Here is a 16,983-nt window from a genome sequence, read left to right on the forward strand (position 1 = left end):
GAAAACTTGCAATTTGCATCGAATATTTTTTGATGGAAGAGGAATCCGGTGGAGGTTGCTATACGGATGGGCTCTGCTACCAAAAAAAAATAATAACTAGAATGCCATCTAATTTTTGGAAAAAAAATTCATTCACTGTTGTTTTTAGAAGAATGAATGATTGGGACGAAGGAAGGCGAATCCTTAGGGCCCACCCTCACAAGCTCGGACAGAAATCTCGTGCCGCGTGCACAGCCAAAACCGCGGAGGAATGGGTGTTTCCGTCATCATATCAAGCAGCCGAGAAAGTGGGGAAGACCTTCCAGGGACCCAAAGAGCATAATCCCCCGAATATTTCTCCTTTTTCGCCAAGGATCGAAGGGCTCTCATTATTTCCCGGAAAAAAAAGGAAGGGGGCACGAATCTTGAGAGAGTATCGAGTGGGACGATCTTTCGCGAGACTACCTCAAATCTCTTACATTCATCCCCTCCCTATCCTCCGATGCCACCCCCACCGCTATAAATATTTTCTCATATCATAAGCCATGATAAAAGAATAAATTGAAGAAAAGCTTCTTCCTCTTCTTCATCCTTCTCCTTCTGGGCTCATTTGGTGAAGGCGGGAATGGCGGGGAACGACTGGATCAATAGCTATCTGGAGGCGATCCTGGACGCGGGGCCGGTGATCGACGCCTCCAAGTCGTCGCTGCTGCTGAGGGAGAGGGGCAGGTTCAGCCCCACTCGCTACTTCGTCGAGGAAGTCATCACTGGCTACGACGAGACCGATCTCTACAAGACATGGGTTCGGGTACTGCTTCTTGTTCTAATACTCTGTTGTTTTCTCTTTTTTTTTTTTCAATGGTCGAATTTTATTAGATTCTGGATGTGAGATATAATTTTTTCCCCTTCTTTTCACCTGTTATTCTCGATTTTTTTTTTTTGGTTTTCCTTTTATATTATCTGGGTAGGCGGCGGCGATGAGGAGTCCGCAGGAGAGGAACACGAGGCTGGAGAACATGTGCTGGAGGATTTGGAATCTTGCCCGAAAGAAGAAGCAGGTCTTTTATTTTTGTTTTCTTTTTGGATCAAAAATGATGCTGTTTTGCTCCCTCCCTCTCTCTCTTTATCTCTTTGTTGCATAAGTTCTACGTTTTTATGTTATTTGTTTATTTTTGTAGATCGAGACTTGGATTATCTGTTTGGCCGATGTTGGTTTTGTTTATTTATTTTCGTGTCAGTCAAATCACTTGATTGTTATTGTGCGAGTCGGGGATGGTTAGAATTATGTTCTGATGCTGTAGTGGAGTTATATTTGCGGTCTAAATGAATGGGTTATGCCATTTGGTTCTGGGAAGGGGGTTATAGTCTTATAGAGATTACTGGAATATTTATTTAGGCAGCATCTATGTTTCTATGTTTGGGAGGGTATTTGAAAGAGTGCGAGGCGTGAAATTTTTGTCTGTCCTGTTATTTTATTGTCTGTGTAGACTGTGACCGTGTGATTGTTTGAGTTCGATGATAACCTTCTTCTCTCTCTCTCTCTCATCCTCTTTCTCTCTATCAAGTGGGAAGTACTGCCACAATTTTATCTGGTGTACGATGAAATGAAAAGTGGTTTTCCATTGTTTTTGTGTTTTTAATGCTAATATAAACAGACCCCAAATAGTTGGGAAAAGGCTGGATAGGCATCGCTATGTTGTTAATGCAGGATCATGATGTTGATGCAATGTATTGCATCTCAATCTTAGAAAGAAGAAATTAGTGCACATGGATGGACATAAGACAAGAATGTGGTATTTGTTGCCTAGCTATCACATTGGCATTCTAAATAATTCAATAAAATTTATAAGAATAGAATTTGTTGAAAAAGTACCTTTATTGTGTCTTCGACCTTTTATTCAACTGGATTAAGTAATCTTAGTCATGACTCTTATAGGAATCTGTTTCTTTGGCCAGTCCTCCTGAGAGTACAAAGCAAATATCAAAATGATACTGTCAGGTAGATCTTTAATTTGTCAAATCATCTACACATGGAGTATGTGCATTCTACATTCCTCCTTGATTTTACTGTCAATTTGAAACAGGATTTTAGGTATTCATTATGTTGTGATTATTCTGACCAAATGGAGACAGCTCGACCTTAGCACATTGTTTTTAATTAGCACTTTTTTTAATCTCGTTGAACCTATGGAAATAATCACCTTCCTATTTAATTTGGAATTTCTCTATATAAAACTATACAAGCTTTCATGGTCCTTTAAATAACAATTACTTTTTTTTAATAATTTCATTAAGTTTTATTTTGGTGGAATATATGGGCATTACTCTAAAGTTGCACAAAATTTAAGAAAGTACGTGTAGTATTCATTAATTATGCTCAATCATTTGGCAAGAGTCACTAGTTAGAGCGAGAGGTAACATTACCAAAGCCTTTGCTGTATCTAGAGTATTGTCAAAACATAAAATGTCCAAATTATAACTTAATAATGTAATGAAATTATGAAAAACCACCATATCACCTGTTGATGTGCACATTGCATGCTTGCTGATATGGGGTTTTTATATATTTCTTTTAAATTATCTTTGCCCCTTCTTTCAATTTGGACATTTAAAGCTTTTCTTCAAGCTACAGTTTATAATTTATATCCATTTCCTTCATTAGCCCAACCCCTTAGCACTCTAGGATGGAGCTGCTCAATTGTTACCAGTTGATAAGAACCAAAGAACATACAGGTCCCTTCTTCTTGATGAGCATCTCAAGAGAAACCTGTAGGATGAACCACTAATCTTGTACTTTTTGTTCATTTGCCTTCAAACTTTTCTGAGACAATATTAATCATCTCCAGTCACCATCTGCAATAAAAATGGGCTGCACTGATCTTCGGATCAACATCTTTGGGTGCATATAGAGCACCTTGCAGAACATCATCATGGCTCTGTGGATTTATCCTGGTCTCTGATTTACTTATCATGATAAGGTAAAATATAGAGAAATATGGCAATTTTTGTGTATGTTTGATTAGAATCATAGAATTTGATTAACAAGTGACAGAATCTAATAAGAGGTCATGATTGTGGGCCCGATTCATATATTATACAGAATTTAAATGGCTGTCATGATAAGAACATGAAAAATGTAATGATAGGGGATCTTTTATGTTTTAGGGCTTAAAATTGGGTAGAGATTTTTGCAATGTCCAAAGCACAAGAGATGACCTGATATTTTGCTTTGGAAATGTGGATGTTTTGTTCTCATAGCTTGCCATTAATGCAAAGGTGTTGAGAACATCGTCATTCTAAGACAGAAGATGTAATTCGGGGAACCGGATCCAAGTCAAATCGAGAGTGGCCAACGACGGTTCCTCTTTGCTATTGACTCGGGTCTGTTGGGCTAAGGGGAGACTGAACTGCCATCAGAAGATGGTAAGCTTAAGCGCTTAAATAGTGTGTATTTTCAATCGTAACCAGCCCTTACCGCGATCAGCCTTTACTCTCTCGAAAGGGCTCGTGGAATAGAAAGAGTTCGTTGCATCAACAGGAATCGCTTTGGTGACGCACGGTCTTGCCCGGAACTGTATCCCCCCGATTCCTTCCCTTCTTGAAGAAATGGAAAATAGCTCAAGTGGGCTGGGGACCAGCCCCGCTAGATCCAGAGCATCCGTATAGGCTTCACCTTGTACTTTAGAGAATATCCCCCTTTCAAGCTGTTTTTAGGAGTTTCAGTAGTTGGAAAGATATAGTCAAATCTCAGAGTTAGACTTGTTTTGTGCGAACGGTTAGGCAACACTACGGCGCCTGGGTCAAAATCCCGTTTACCAAACAAGATGTCGAGAGGCGAACTCTTCCATTCCCCTCCAGGGGTAAATAAGGGGGAAGAGGAGTTGTCACGATAGAAAAGAGAAATGACTATAAGGAACCAACGATTCTCTCTTCTTAAACAACCGATATCCTCCACATTTTCCTTCCCTTGGTTACTCCCCCTGCCTACCCCCTTTTTTTAAACCAAATTTTTTGAGTGCAGTATGAAACATACTGGTATTTGAGTCAAGCATTGGTGACATCTTCAAGTAATGATGGTCTCAGAACATAAGATGTCGAACTCAAGATAGACAAATTTGTGGGATATTTAGAAGAACTTCGATTGTTATATCTTTTGACTCAAAAGAAGTTGCGTGAGGCACTAAATATTCTGTCTCAAAAAGTTATTTTACATGCTGCAGGTCGATTACTTGGGAATACTTAATAATTGGTGAGTATTAACTTGTTCTACGTTCTCAATTCAAATATATGGAGGATATTCCTTGTCTTGCACTTGCATCTTTTAACATCAGGAGCTTAGGAATTGAAACCAAGGGAATATTAACATCTACAGCTGAGGACTCAGAATAGATCATGTAAAATTTCTTTTCCCTTTGATGAAGTTTTGGAGATATCAAAAGAACATAGCTTGAAAAGGAACCTCGTTAGTCATGAATTTGATCTAGAGAAAATCATAAAATATTCTACAAACTCTAGTAATGCATACAGCTATGCTGAATATAAAAGCCAGATTCCAGTTGACAAGATAAATGTGACTCACAAATATATACTCAAGGAGCAACAAATTATCAATTGAAACTTATAGCATTCATGCCTTGAAAAGGCTTAAAGATTGCTTGAAAAATCTTGGAATATGTATCCAAGATGTATCTTCAGGGAATCAGATGTTTTAAGTAATATATAGTTGCATAATAGATGAGGTGTTGTTGTGAATGTGTGTTTCTAATCTGCAGAACAGTTTTACTATAGCAGGCAAATATTGATATTATTTGTAGTGAAAAGATTCAAATATCTTGATAGAGACCTGTGTTCCTTGTCTGAGCGGACTATTCTTTGCATCTAGTTGCAGTCTATTTTGCAATGCCTACATGTGTGACAATGGCCTCATGTTGATAGGCTTTAAATTTTCAGGTCCTTTTCTTCTAAAATTATCAGAAATCTTCAGTCAGAAATTTCCAAGATTTTTTTTTTTTCTTTTTGGTGGGGGGGGGGGGGGGGGGGGGAGGACATGGAGCTTAGATTTATGGCCAGATGATATACCAATCAATATATGGAAAATCGCGAGAAAACATTAGATTAAAATGGGTCACAAGCTTACCCAACAATGTCCTGAAAAATAAGAAATATTTATTTATAGTTAACAGGAGCAATACATAGTATTACATGAATTTTTACGGACTCTTTTGAGGTTATAGGAGCATGCGTGCAACAGAAAAATAAGAAAGTAAGAAAGGCGATGTGAACTTGATATAACCAGATTGTTTTATGCTAATAAGGATGGGAAGGATAATGATGGTATCAATTCTCTTGCTTATGCAATGAAATATTATGAAAAGAGGGAATCTATGCATGACTTTTTTGACTTGGGGGAATGCATATCATAGAGTACAATGAGATGTCATCTGGCAGGCATCAAGTTAGAATGCTTTGCTCAATTAATACATCACAATTTTTGAGGACATATGCCTGATAGGCAAATGGGATATATTCAAATTTCTTATGGTTGGGTATTTGAATTTCTTTTGGCATTGGGCCTGTGCAAGTTTGAGTACTTGTCTTTACACATGTCATAAATGAACCAGTCAAGAGGAGATATCATGACATGTTATGGTGTCAGTTGTAAGAGAAGGTCAGGATTAAATGCTAAACCAGAAGAAACTCGCAGACTGATCATTGAAGAATTTCATGATAGTATGTTTTTTCTTTTTTTTAATTGATAATTCAAATATTTCTCCTTTTCTTTCCAGGAAGGATGCTCCTCATTGCAGCTTCTTCCACCAGTTGTGAAAAAAATATTGCAGGATGTGACAGCAATATATTAATAAATCAATGTTGCAGCTGTCTGTTATGGACTGAGAATTGCAAGAGGAAGAGATTAGGAACATGTTACTTTGCCATATTAATGACTTCATGGTACTAAATGTGTTGCTTGGCCATATTAATGATTTTGTGGTACTAAATTTGCTGGACCTTAAGTAAATGAAAGAAATATATATCATTTTAAACTTTTGAATCTGTGTTCCTATGCCGAGGAGAAATGCTTGTTAATTGTAAATTTGTTACTTATTTGTGTTCCATATTGATCTCCTAATGCAGATAGAGGGAGAGGAGGCCCTCCGTATGTCTAAACGCCGTCTTGAACGTGAAAGGGGGCGCAGAGATGCAACTGCTGATATGTCCGAAGACCTGTCTGAAGGAGAAAAAGGAGAGATAGTCAGCGATCTATCCACTCATGGTGATAGCACAAGAGGCAGATTGCCCAGGATTAGTTCTGTTGATGCTATGGAGGCTTGGTCTAATCAGCTTAAAGATAAAAAACTTTACATAGTATTGATAAGGCATGAAACTTAAAGAAGTTATAACAGTTAAATGTTTTTGTTATAGTGGTCTACCCAAGTTATTATTATCTTGTAATTTGCATGTTCATGCTATGCACGTCTAAACCATATTGGTCACAAAAATGGCACGGATTAGTTTTTGACACATAGCATTTCTAGCATACTTGGATTATAACCTTCAAGTGGCAGGTGGCAAAATTTCTTCAATGTAGATAACATTAGAAAATATAGAATGTTATATTGGTTTCTTTAAACTCTGCAAACATTTTTTTCACATCAATTTTTGGAGATTTTTTTTTTGAAAAGTAATCTTTGTTTTTTTCCTATTTTATTGACCCCTATTTTGTGCTTACCATTTGATGGATGCTAGAAGCAGGTGTCAGAAATTAATGCTTGAGAAGAAGAGGGTACTGTGGAAGTTGGAGGGTCAGATTGAATAGTTCTCAGAGTAGAATTTCTTTATTTAAACAATGAGGGAAACAGTAACTTAGAGGTTTTTATGAACTATCTAGATAATAGTTTTTTTTTTTTTTTGTATAGAGGTTTTTAGCCTAATATCAGATGGGATGGGGTCAACAATCAACAAAAAGTGAGGACTATGTAAAAAAGGGGAATTCAGTGCGCAAGGCTTGTGCCATTGCATGGTCTGTGAGGGTTAGATGGTCAAATGTACATAGCCTTACCCTAGCATGCAGAGAGGTTGTTTCTGTATTTCAAATCCATGACCACAAGGTCACAACGGAGCAACCTTCCCGTTGCGCCAAGGTTCACCCTCAAAGTGACGAGTATGTGTGATATACAAATTTTAAGTACTTTATAATTAGTTTTGATGTGATATCTTTAAATTCTTTAGCTAGATTCTTGATTCTGTAGGTAAATGCTTGAATGTGTATATGCTTATGCGTATGCACAGACTAATAACAAGGTATTACTGGATAGTTGATACTATCAGAAGAAAGGGCAATCTCCTCCTCTTATTTTTCTACATATTTAACCATAGGTCCAGCAGTTAAACCTTGAAAGTTTTGAGAAAATATTGGAGTAGAACTATCAATTCTTTTTTGATAATAATAGTGCACTAACAATAATGATGACACCTTCATCTTCATCATCATTACAAAAATTATTAGATGTGTAATCTGTGTTTCATCCTATGGCCTCAAGGTTGTAAATATTGTCAAACAACTGAAACTTGTGATGGATAGTAAAGAAAAACAGTTAATATCTTTGTGGCCTGGTGTGGATTCTTCATTATGTATTCTTATTTCTGACAGATATGTTTCACTTTATGCAGCATTCATGGTCTGATACGCGGTGAAAATATGGAGCTTGGTCGTGATTCTGATACTGGGGGTCAGGTAGCTCTGTCATGATGTTTACTTTGAAATCCATTATGATTTTCCTTCTGATATCCATTACATAAAAATTTTTTATGATCTCTCCCATTTTAGATAGGAAAATCTGTTGATACTGTTTCTTTTTCTGTGGTATTTAAAATTTAGAGGGTGCTCTAAACTTATGAATGGCCTGATCTCTGTTGTACTATGTTAGGTCAAGTATGTTGTAGAACTTGCAAGGGCTTTAGGCTCGATGCCTGGAGTTTATCGGGTTGATTTGCTGACCAGGCAAATATCTGCACCAGATGTTGATTGGAGTTATGGAGAACCAACAGATATGCTGACTCTAAGAAACGCTGAAAATTTTATGCATGAGATGGGAGAGAGCAGTGGTGCTTATATTGTCCGCATTCCATTTGGGCCAAAAGATAAATATATCCCTAAAGAACTTCTTTGGCCACATATTCAAGAATTTGTTGATGGTGCACTCGTCCACATTATGCAGATGTCCAAAGTTCTAGGAGAACAAATTGGTGGTGGGCAGCCAGTATGGCCTGTTGCTATCCACGGACATTATGCTGATGCGGGTGACTCTGCTGCTCTATTATCTGGGGCATTAAATGTCCCTATGCTATTCACTGGTCACTCGCTTGGGAGAGATAAGTTAGAACAACTTCTGAAACAAGGGCGACAAACAAGAGAAGAAATTAACATGATATACAAAATAATGCGTAGAATTGAGGCTGAGGAATTAGCTCTTGATGCCTCTGAGATTGTTATCACAAGCACTAGACAAGAGATAGAACAGCAATGGCAATTGTATGATGGTTTTGATGCGATTCTTGAGCGAAAACTCCGAGCTAGAATTAAGCGAGGTGTGAGTTGTTATGGCCGTTTTATGCCTCGTATGGTTGTAAGTATATTGCATCTCTTATTTCCTCTTCCTTTTAGAAGTTTTTTAAATGTATTTATTTGGGAGGTTGCACTTATGCATTTGATTAAACTGTTATACTGGAGGTCATTTGCTGTTCGGTTCCAGAAAATAATATATTTGCTCTATTTTGCAGATAATTCCTCCTGGAATGGAGTTCAATCATGTTGTACATGATGGTGATATGGATGGCGAAGTTGAAGGAAGTGAGGATAATTCATCATCTCCGGATCCACCTATTTGGTCTGAGGTCCAGAAATTTACTTCAGGCTCCTTGTTCAAGGAGTTATTATAATGCAACTTCTTTTTATCATAACTATGACAAAAATATTGATCTCTTAGTTAACGTATTTAAGAACCCCCCTCCACCCCCAACAAAAAAAATCCAATTTACTGGGATTTGCTGGTGTTTGCTACTATTCACAGCTTGGTGTTATTTAATTTTGGCAGATAATGCGGTTCTTTACCAACCCTCGCAAACCTATGATCCTTGCTCTTGCTCGACCAGACCCCAAGAAGAACATCACAACACTCGTGAAGGCATTTGGTGAATGCCGCCCTTTGAGGGAGCTTGCAAACCTTGTATGTGGAAGCTAATGCTCTTAGTATAGCTATTTTTTTAGTGTTGTATAATTACCCTCATTCTGTGAGTTTATCTACTGTGATCATTTGTTCATAGAAGTTGCAAATAATTTCACAATTTGATTTTTAGTTGCTTTCTGATGTTTCTGTAAATTCATATGTTGCAGACGTTGATAATGGGTAATCGTGAGGCTATTGATGAAATGTCGAGCACAAATGCAGCTCTTCTGACTTCAGTACTCAAATTAATTGACAAGTATGATCTATATGGACAAGTGGCATATCCTAAGCACCACAAGCAATCTGACGTTCCTGACATTTATCGTTTGGCAGCAAAGACAAAGGTATGCTTTTAATGTTAGTCAATGATCAAAATTTGGCGGTCTTTTAACAAGTGTGCTTCTCATTGTGCGTGGTGAGAGCGAGAATGAGGGGAGGGGGCTTGGGGGGGAAGAGTGTGCCTGAATTGATGCAGCCTGTGTCAACCCTAATCTTTTATGCTCATGGGTGTTGGTCACCAATCAAAGCATACTGTATGAATGTATGTATGTATTTGTTTGTGTGCATGCATCTAAGTTTATTGAGAAATACAGTAGGGTTGCCACCACAGCATAGGAGGTGTTACTGAAAGCCTAGAATATTCCATTTGATCAAGTCTTGAATGTTGGTATAGGCTATTAATTTCCATTTTTATTGAGTACAAGGAGAATAAGAAGGGAAAGAGAGGAAGAGACAGTATCGTTGAGTAGGAGAGAGGGAGAGAGAGAGAGAGAGAGAGAAAATGGAACAAGTCTGTCCTTCACTAGCAACTAGACCTCTGATATGGCATTATTTTCTATACCAGACCTGCAAGAAAAATACAACTAATGGACATGATAAGTGTGTACCATATAGAATGGTGGGTGAACAAAAAATATTGCACTTCTAGGTTCTTGAACTAGACCTATTAAATTTTGAAGACTCGTGCTCTTCATGCTTAAACTTGTGAAGCACGATACAGTGTGAGACTGCCCTAGTATTGACCAAGTATATGCAACATATGATATTTTTCTTTTGTGAGAAGAGTTCAGTGTTAATTTTTTATACTATATTTGTTAAGTTTTGTTAAGATATAGACTTAAATCACTCCTTATTTTTCTTGTTTTCTTCTTTGGAATTATGCAGTATATTTCCATATGTAACTTAGTTTTAGATAATGCAATACTCCTTTCCTTATAGCTGCTCTAGAAGTCCTTGTCGATAACTGATTTATTGTTGCCTTAATCCACTTAAGAGTCTTGCTGCATGTCTTGATGGTCAAGCAAATGGCATAGTATGCAGATGTATTGCTATTAATAAGCAAACATGTTGTCTCAAGGTTTCAAATATCGGTACAGGACCTCGTACTAGTTTTTACGGGAATGGTATGGTACCAGGTACCGACACACAGCATGGGACTGTGTCCCATATCGACTTATCTGTGTACTGGTACCTGAAACTTGGTGGAATGGTATGGTACTGTTCATACCCCCTTATTCCGGCAGTATTTGAAACCTTGTGTTGTATCTTTGTGACAGAGTTGTAGATTGTTGTTTCAAAAGGTAACAATGTTCGGGATATCATGCAATATGGAAGAAGAAAACAATGAAATGGTGAAAACTTTTATATCCATATAGTTCAAAAAACTAGCAAGCTTGCAATCTTATTGTAATGGTGTTTAATTAAGTTGAAGCTGAGTATGAGTTACACTTTAACGTTACTCTGATAGCTTAGATAAAACGTAATCTTTACCTTGAACCAACTGGTGTCTGGTTGAGAATAGTAGCATCCTGGTTCCATTTGACTCACACGTCAAAAATAATGCAAGTCCTTTAGAAAATAACTACGCTCTAGTATGTTCCGCCCTTTCTAGGTGAGCATCTGCTCTTTTCATTATTAAGTTGTAATAATAACTGCACTGCACACAGTATAGTTTCATTGACCTGACAGATTTTGTTTTCTGCAGGGCGTTTTTATCAATCCTGCTTTCATTGAACCATTTGGCCTCACCTTGATAGAGGTTACAATTTGATTTCTTCTATTATTCTAATATATATGTATGTATAAACGAATTTTGCTTATCAGCATATCTACATTCTTTATTGGAGCAGGCTGCAGCTTATGGTCTTCCTATTGTGGCTACAAAAAATGGAGGTCCTGTTGATATACATCGGGTTGGTCCATCATGTGTTTCCTAACCCTCCAGTAGAAAGTTTTAGCATCTGTTGTGTTATGGTTGATGAAGTATCATTTATTGTTTTTTCCCTAAGCGTTTAACTGAATTTTGCTTCAGGTTCTCGACAATGGTCTCCTTGTTGATCCCCATGATCAGCAAGCCATTGCTGATGCACTTTATAAGCTTGTATCTGATAAACAGCTTTGGGCACGATGTCGACAGAATGGATTGAAAAATATTCACCTATTTTCTTGGCCAGAGCATTGCAAGACCTACTTATCACGGTTAGCTACCTGCAGGCCAAGACATCCTCAATGGAAAAGGAGTGAAGATGGTATTGAAGAATCAGAATCAGACTCACCAGGTGATTCTTTGAGGGATATTCAAGATATATCTTTGAACTTAAAACTTTCATTAGATGGTGAAAAGGCTGAAGATAGTGGCACACTAGATAGTATCTTGGAATCTGAAGAGAGTGCTGTTAATGAAAAGAGTAGAGTGGAACGTATTGTATCAAAACTGTCAAAGAGTGTTATAAGAGCCACACAAAAGGATGCATCCAGCGAAAACTCTAGTAAGCTACCAATATTGAGGAGAAGAAAACATATTTTTGTCATTGCTGCGGATTCTGTTAGCAATGCAGATCTTGTTGGGATTATTAAGAGTATATTTGAGGCTGCACATAAGGACAGGACATCAGGTTCTTTTGGCTTCATATTATCAACTTCGTTGACAATATCCGAAATACACTCTATTCTCATCTCTGGAGGCATCCCTGCTACTGATTTTGATGCTTTTATATGCAATAGTGGCAGTGATCTTTATTACCCATCACCAAATTCTGATGAAATGCTTAGCTCTTCCGAGCTTCCTTTTGCAATTGATGAAGATTACCATTCACAGATCGAGTATCGCTGGGGTGGAGAAGGGCTGAGAAAGACTTTAGTTCGTTGGGCTGCTTCAGTTGTTGAGAAAAAGGGAGAAGGTGAGGAACAAATTGTCATTGAAGATGAACAACGCTCATCTACCTTTTGTCATGCATTTAAAGTGAAGAACCCAGCACTGGTAAATCTCTTGTTTGCATACTGAAGTCCTTTCTTTTAAAGAAAAATGATACATATTTCTAGCAGCATTAAGTTGTATTGTTATAATTTAAAGCATATGAAGCTGTTCTTTTTTTTTTCACAGGTTCCTCCTGTAAAGGAGCTTAGGAAGATGATGAGAATCCAGGCGCTCCGTTGTCATGTCCTTTATAGCCATGATGGTACCAAGCTGCATGTCATTCCTGTTTTGGCTTCTAGATCTCAGGCACTAAGGTATCAATGAAATTTTAGCAGCATCATTCTTGTATCTTTTTGTGAATTTTCTATTGAATGAAATATCTTTATTTGTTTTTCTGGAAAACGCTATGTTCTTTATTTAAACTTTAAAGAATCTTATGTGTTGATGTCTCATAAAATAAATTTTTGGATGGTGTGGATTCTCTTGACCTAGACTCTTTGTTATATTATGCTGATGCAGTCATTAATTTATGATGGCAAAATACAAATTATTGCTCAGTCTCGGTTCATTGTGTCAAAGGGGCATTTGAGCTCGAACTAAGTTTGATGACAGCTGTTCAAGCTTGGCTTTTTTTGTGAATTGAATGAGCTTGTTAATGAGCCCACCCACATATTCCATTAATTTTTGCAAGCCGAGTCCAGGCTCAGCTTGTTCATGAGTCAAGCTGTAAATTATCTTTGAACTTCGCTTGATTCCTAATGGAACAAGCTTGATCAAGCCTGTTACTATGCTGAGCCTGAGCTGTTCATGAACAACTTGGCAAAATACTACAGAAAACATCATTTATGCGAATGAATTTTTGTGTGCATCATTGCTAGTTGTGCCCATAGTTTCTAGAGCGAGTAGCATGCGAGAAATTTATTAACAAGAGAGCCTAGGGACAAAAACAGGACTTCTGAATTACATATTTATTGCAATTTTACTAGTGCTTTATTTCTACACAAGATGAATGGAGTGCATACAGATCCATCTTTCACATGACTGCATAGGACTACTAATAAGCTGCTGATCTTTGGTTTAACAGTTCTTTAGATTCTGTTGGTCAGTACTCAGATGATGACTTTGGCTTGTTTATAGCTTATATCAGTTTTCTTTGTCCATATTCTCTGCTCCACACATTTCTCTCTGGCACAACTAACTTTACCAGGTACTTTTGAATTTATTTGCAAGATTACTTTTTTTTTTCAGGTATTTATATGTTCGGTGGGGTGCGGAGCTGTCGAATATGGTGGTCTTTGTTGGTGAGAGTGGTGACACAGATTATGAAGGATTACTTAGAGGTTTACACAAAACCATTATACTGAAAGGTGCATTTAACCTTGCTCCAAGCCAGCTTCATGCAGCTAGAAGCTATCCTCTACAAGATGTCGTAGAGTTTGACAGCCCTACTGTTGTTCAGTGTGAGGGCTGCAGCACCAATGGCATACAGTTAGCTCTGAGCCAGCTTGGACTCCTGAAAGAATAGCACGGAGCACTCTTACCATGACATTGCGGAGCAAAGAACTTCATCTGATTCAGTAAGTTGCAGAATTGTTTCTTTTTTCTGCTTGTTGTCTTTAGAGCTGGCATTACATAAAATTCAGTGACCGCCCAAACTTAGATCCTTTGTTCTTGAAATTTTATTCAATGCTACTGTAGATATCCATTTCAAGCTACCCAAAAACGAAACTTGATTTTTTCTTCTGCCGCTTTGTCCTATAGTTATCCTCTGTTTCACCCGACATGACCTTTCTGGCTCATGTATTGCTACCTTTAATGATCTTGCTTTCGCTTTGTAGCTGCCTTCTTAGCAAAGATCAGAAGGCACCTCATGCTTCTTGTTGATACTTGGTAAATCTAAGTGTTAAATTCCTGTTTGCAACCAGGCTCAAGAGAAGTAGCCAAAATGCCAAGAATGTTTCTGCGTTGTTGCGTGAAATGTATTTTCAGCTGGGAGTTTAAGAGAGCATTTCCTTTCATCTCCGGTCAAAATACAAGAGCCTGATGACATTATGTAGGAACTGTGGCAGAAAGCAAACGGTCTGCTTGTGAGCCTGTTATGTAACTGAAGTTGACATTATCAAGCCATACCATTTATATACAGGCATCATTATAATGGAAAGCTTTTCTCTAAATCTGTTCTATAATAATACAGTAGTTGTACTGCTTCTACTTGCACAGTAAATGATTTCATTTAGTCCTTGCCAGATCCAATTTAATAGTATTATGACTGGTGAAGCTTTTTGAATTTTTGGTTGTTAGGCTTTATGTCATCAGCAACTTTATGATATTAGCGAATGCAATACTTTAATGAGCATGAATGCTGCTTAGCTTTAGGCTCATCAAAACTTAAGTTGTGTAGGAACTATGATATCCAAAGAAAATTAAGTGTTTGTGGCTAATGGTGGATCCAAGTTTGGCTTGATTGCTGACCAGTGGGTTGACCTATCTTCTTTTTTTTATCTTTTAGGAGTAACAACCTTGAGGTTCCTCTTCGCTGGCAGGAGTCAATATGAACCAAGTGACCACAATGTTTGAAGTATGGAGTTGTTTTTTTTTTTAAATGCATGAATTAGAAACCAAAAGGTCAAATCAATCTATAATATTCAACATCAAACTTGAAAGTCATGTGTGAACCTGTGCTGATCGGAGAAGTGAAAGAATGAAGGATCCAAAAGGCTCTTGAAATGGGACACCATGAGTGGCATTTTATTTGCAGCATGCATGAGAATTTTAAATACACTTGTTTTAGGTTATGCATTTTCTCCTAAGTTTCTAAGCGTGAATCCTATGAAATAAGATCTCTTTGTGCTGTTTCTTTTGATATCTTTTAATATGTCATAATCTTTACCCTTCTTGATCCTAGTATGCATCTCTCCTCTTTTGATCCTTGCATTCTTATATGACCTATATGGAAGTTTTTCTGACTTCATTTTGGTTCACTGCATTTTAATGAGGCTATTTTTACCTTCATTAGGGGTACTGTTTTATCTTCATTCTCCCTTTCTTATCTCTCATGTTTAGCTCAACACTTAAACGAATCTATATATGTCTTCTTCTTGGATTCTCAAAATCATCCTTCAATTTAACACTTAGTTCTAACAGTATCTTAACATTCTTAGCTCTTTCCTGATCCAAAGTAAAAAAGGGGGAAAACGTAAGCATTTTCACTTCTTTTGTCATCCTTACAGATGACAAGAAGTCAGTAAATTGAATTTATTCTTGAAATTACTGGTCCTATGGTGGCATTCATTTTCTAAGACGGTTACTGTTTTAGGCACTCGGTTTCTGTCAAATCTTATTTGTTATTCATGGCATCTTGTTTGTTAAGCATATGCCAACAAATATATGTCTAGGATGTTAAATATTAGTAATATGTCACCAGATGGAGAGAGGCCACATGTATTAAGTATCAGCTAATTTACAAAAAGGGAGAATGAAATGGTAAAGTCATAATTTCCAACTATGGTCTTATTTATCTAAGACCCAATCAGAAGTCTATGAAGCAAACATAGAGCTTGCTTGTAAGTCTAAAGATCTATTCTTAGAGTGTAGATAATGTATGCCGAATACTAGTAATATATAATATTATCAGTTGTAGAGGATTTTTGTGAAAATTTCCTTCTCATACATTATAGAAAAAATCTTGTTAAAAGAAATATGATTATGGGATAGCAAGACTAGTAGTCTACTAGTGGTAAAGTCTCTTAATAATTGTACCATTAGACTTGTGATAAATCTTGTCTCAGCAGGCAGGCTGAGGACATCAGATATCTTGATTGTGTATACGAACGTTGTATCCTTATTTATGGAAACAAAACAGTATAATTATTGGTGCCTTCAGCTATAGTCCCCAATTGTTTTTTATCGCTTCATGATTTCTTTATAGGTAAGTATGTTTTAAACTGATCTATGTTTGGAGTGAACAGCGAGAGCTGATGCTGGGAGGAAACTGCAACCAGTCAGGAGTATCCGCCAACCACACATGGACGCGTATGGCTTCAGAGAATCAGAATTGTTGAAGCAAATATCAGCAGCATAGAAGTATGGTTGTAGAAAATTCTGTTATCTATTTTCACTTTTTCTTCCGTTTTTCTTCCCCTACTGTGGCTTCGGGATTATTTGAGTATTAATGTTGTAGAAGTATATATTCCGCAGATGTTTGTTCAACACGTAACGTAATCTAGAAGAAGTTACTGAATCTATGCTGATCTACACTGAAAGGTAGACATAGGAACTTTGCTGACCGGGATAGCAAGTCATGGATCATGGTCTTGAGACCCATGGAACAAGCCGGGGGGCTAAGATCAGATTTTGCCTTCATTATATATATATATATATATATATATATATATAGGAAAAGATAACCATCATTATAATACATTAGTTAGCATTGTAAAGATTTATTATGACATATGTAATGGCCATCGCTCTCACTTGTACCTTTCAATAAATAAAATATAATATCTTAAATTTAAAAAATTTTGCATCAAGTTTCCCCCCGGAAGTGATTGTACAGTCTGAAACTGTGGAAATTTTTAT

The 16,983-nt window shown here is 37.2% G+C and overlaps 1 protein-coding gene across 4 annotated transcripts; it reads left to right on the forward strand.

The window, feature by feature from the left end:
* Window positions 1–473: 473 nt before the first annotated feature.
* Window positions 474–16,644, forward strand: LOC103706486 (probable sucrose-phosphate synthase 1). 4 transcript variants are annotated; one of them, XR_003385620.2, is made up of 14 exons: window positions 474–787; window positions 948–1,037; window positions 6,115–6,356; window positions 7,651–7,714; window positions 7,908–8,606; window positions 8,761–8,874; window positions 9,075–9,206; window positions 9,374–9,550; window positions 11,191–11,244; window positions 11,336–11,398; window positions 11,518–12,465; window positions 12,589–12,716; window positions 13,651–13,979; window positions 14,328–14,662. XR_003385620.2 is itself a non-coding variant. In XM_026804435.2 (13 exons), the coding sequence occupies exons 1-13, from the start codon at window positions 605–607 to the stop codon at window positions 13,925–13,927; spliced, it is 3,171 nt and encodes a 1,056-aa protein (XP_026660236.2). In that variant the 3' UTR covers window positions 13,928–13,980. The 4 variants fall into 4 exon arrangements, 1 of the variants encoding a protein (XP_026660236.2); XR_003385619.2 differs by lacking the exon at window positions 14,328–14,662 and adding an exon at window positions 16,371–16,644 and having other exon boundaries at window positions 605–787; XM_026804435.2 differs by lacking the exon at window positions 14,328–14,662 and having other exon boundaries at window positions 605–787; window positions 13,651–13,980.
* The last annotated feature ends 339 nt before the right edge of the window (window positions 16,645–16,983 follow it).

The sequence above is a fragment of the Phoenix dactylifera genome, chromosome 7, assembly GCF_009389715.1.
Source record: "Phoenix dactylifera cultivar Barhee BC4 chromosome 7, palm_55x_up_171113_PBpolish2nd_filt_p, whole genome shotgun sequence".
Classification (NCBI taxonomy): Eukaryota; Viridiplantae; Streptophyta; class Magnoliopsida; order Arecales; family Arecaceae; genus Phoenix; species Phoenix dactylifera.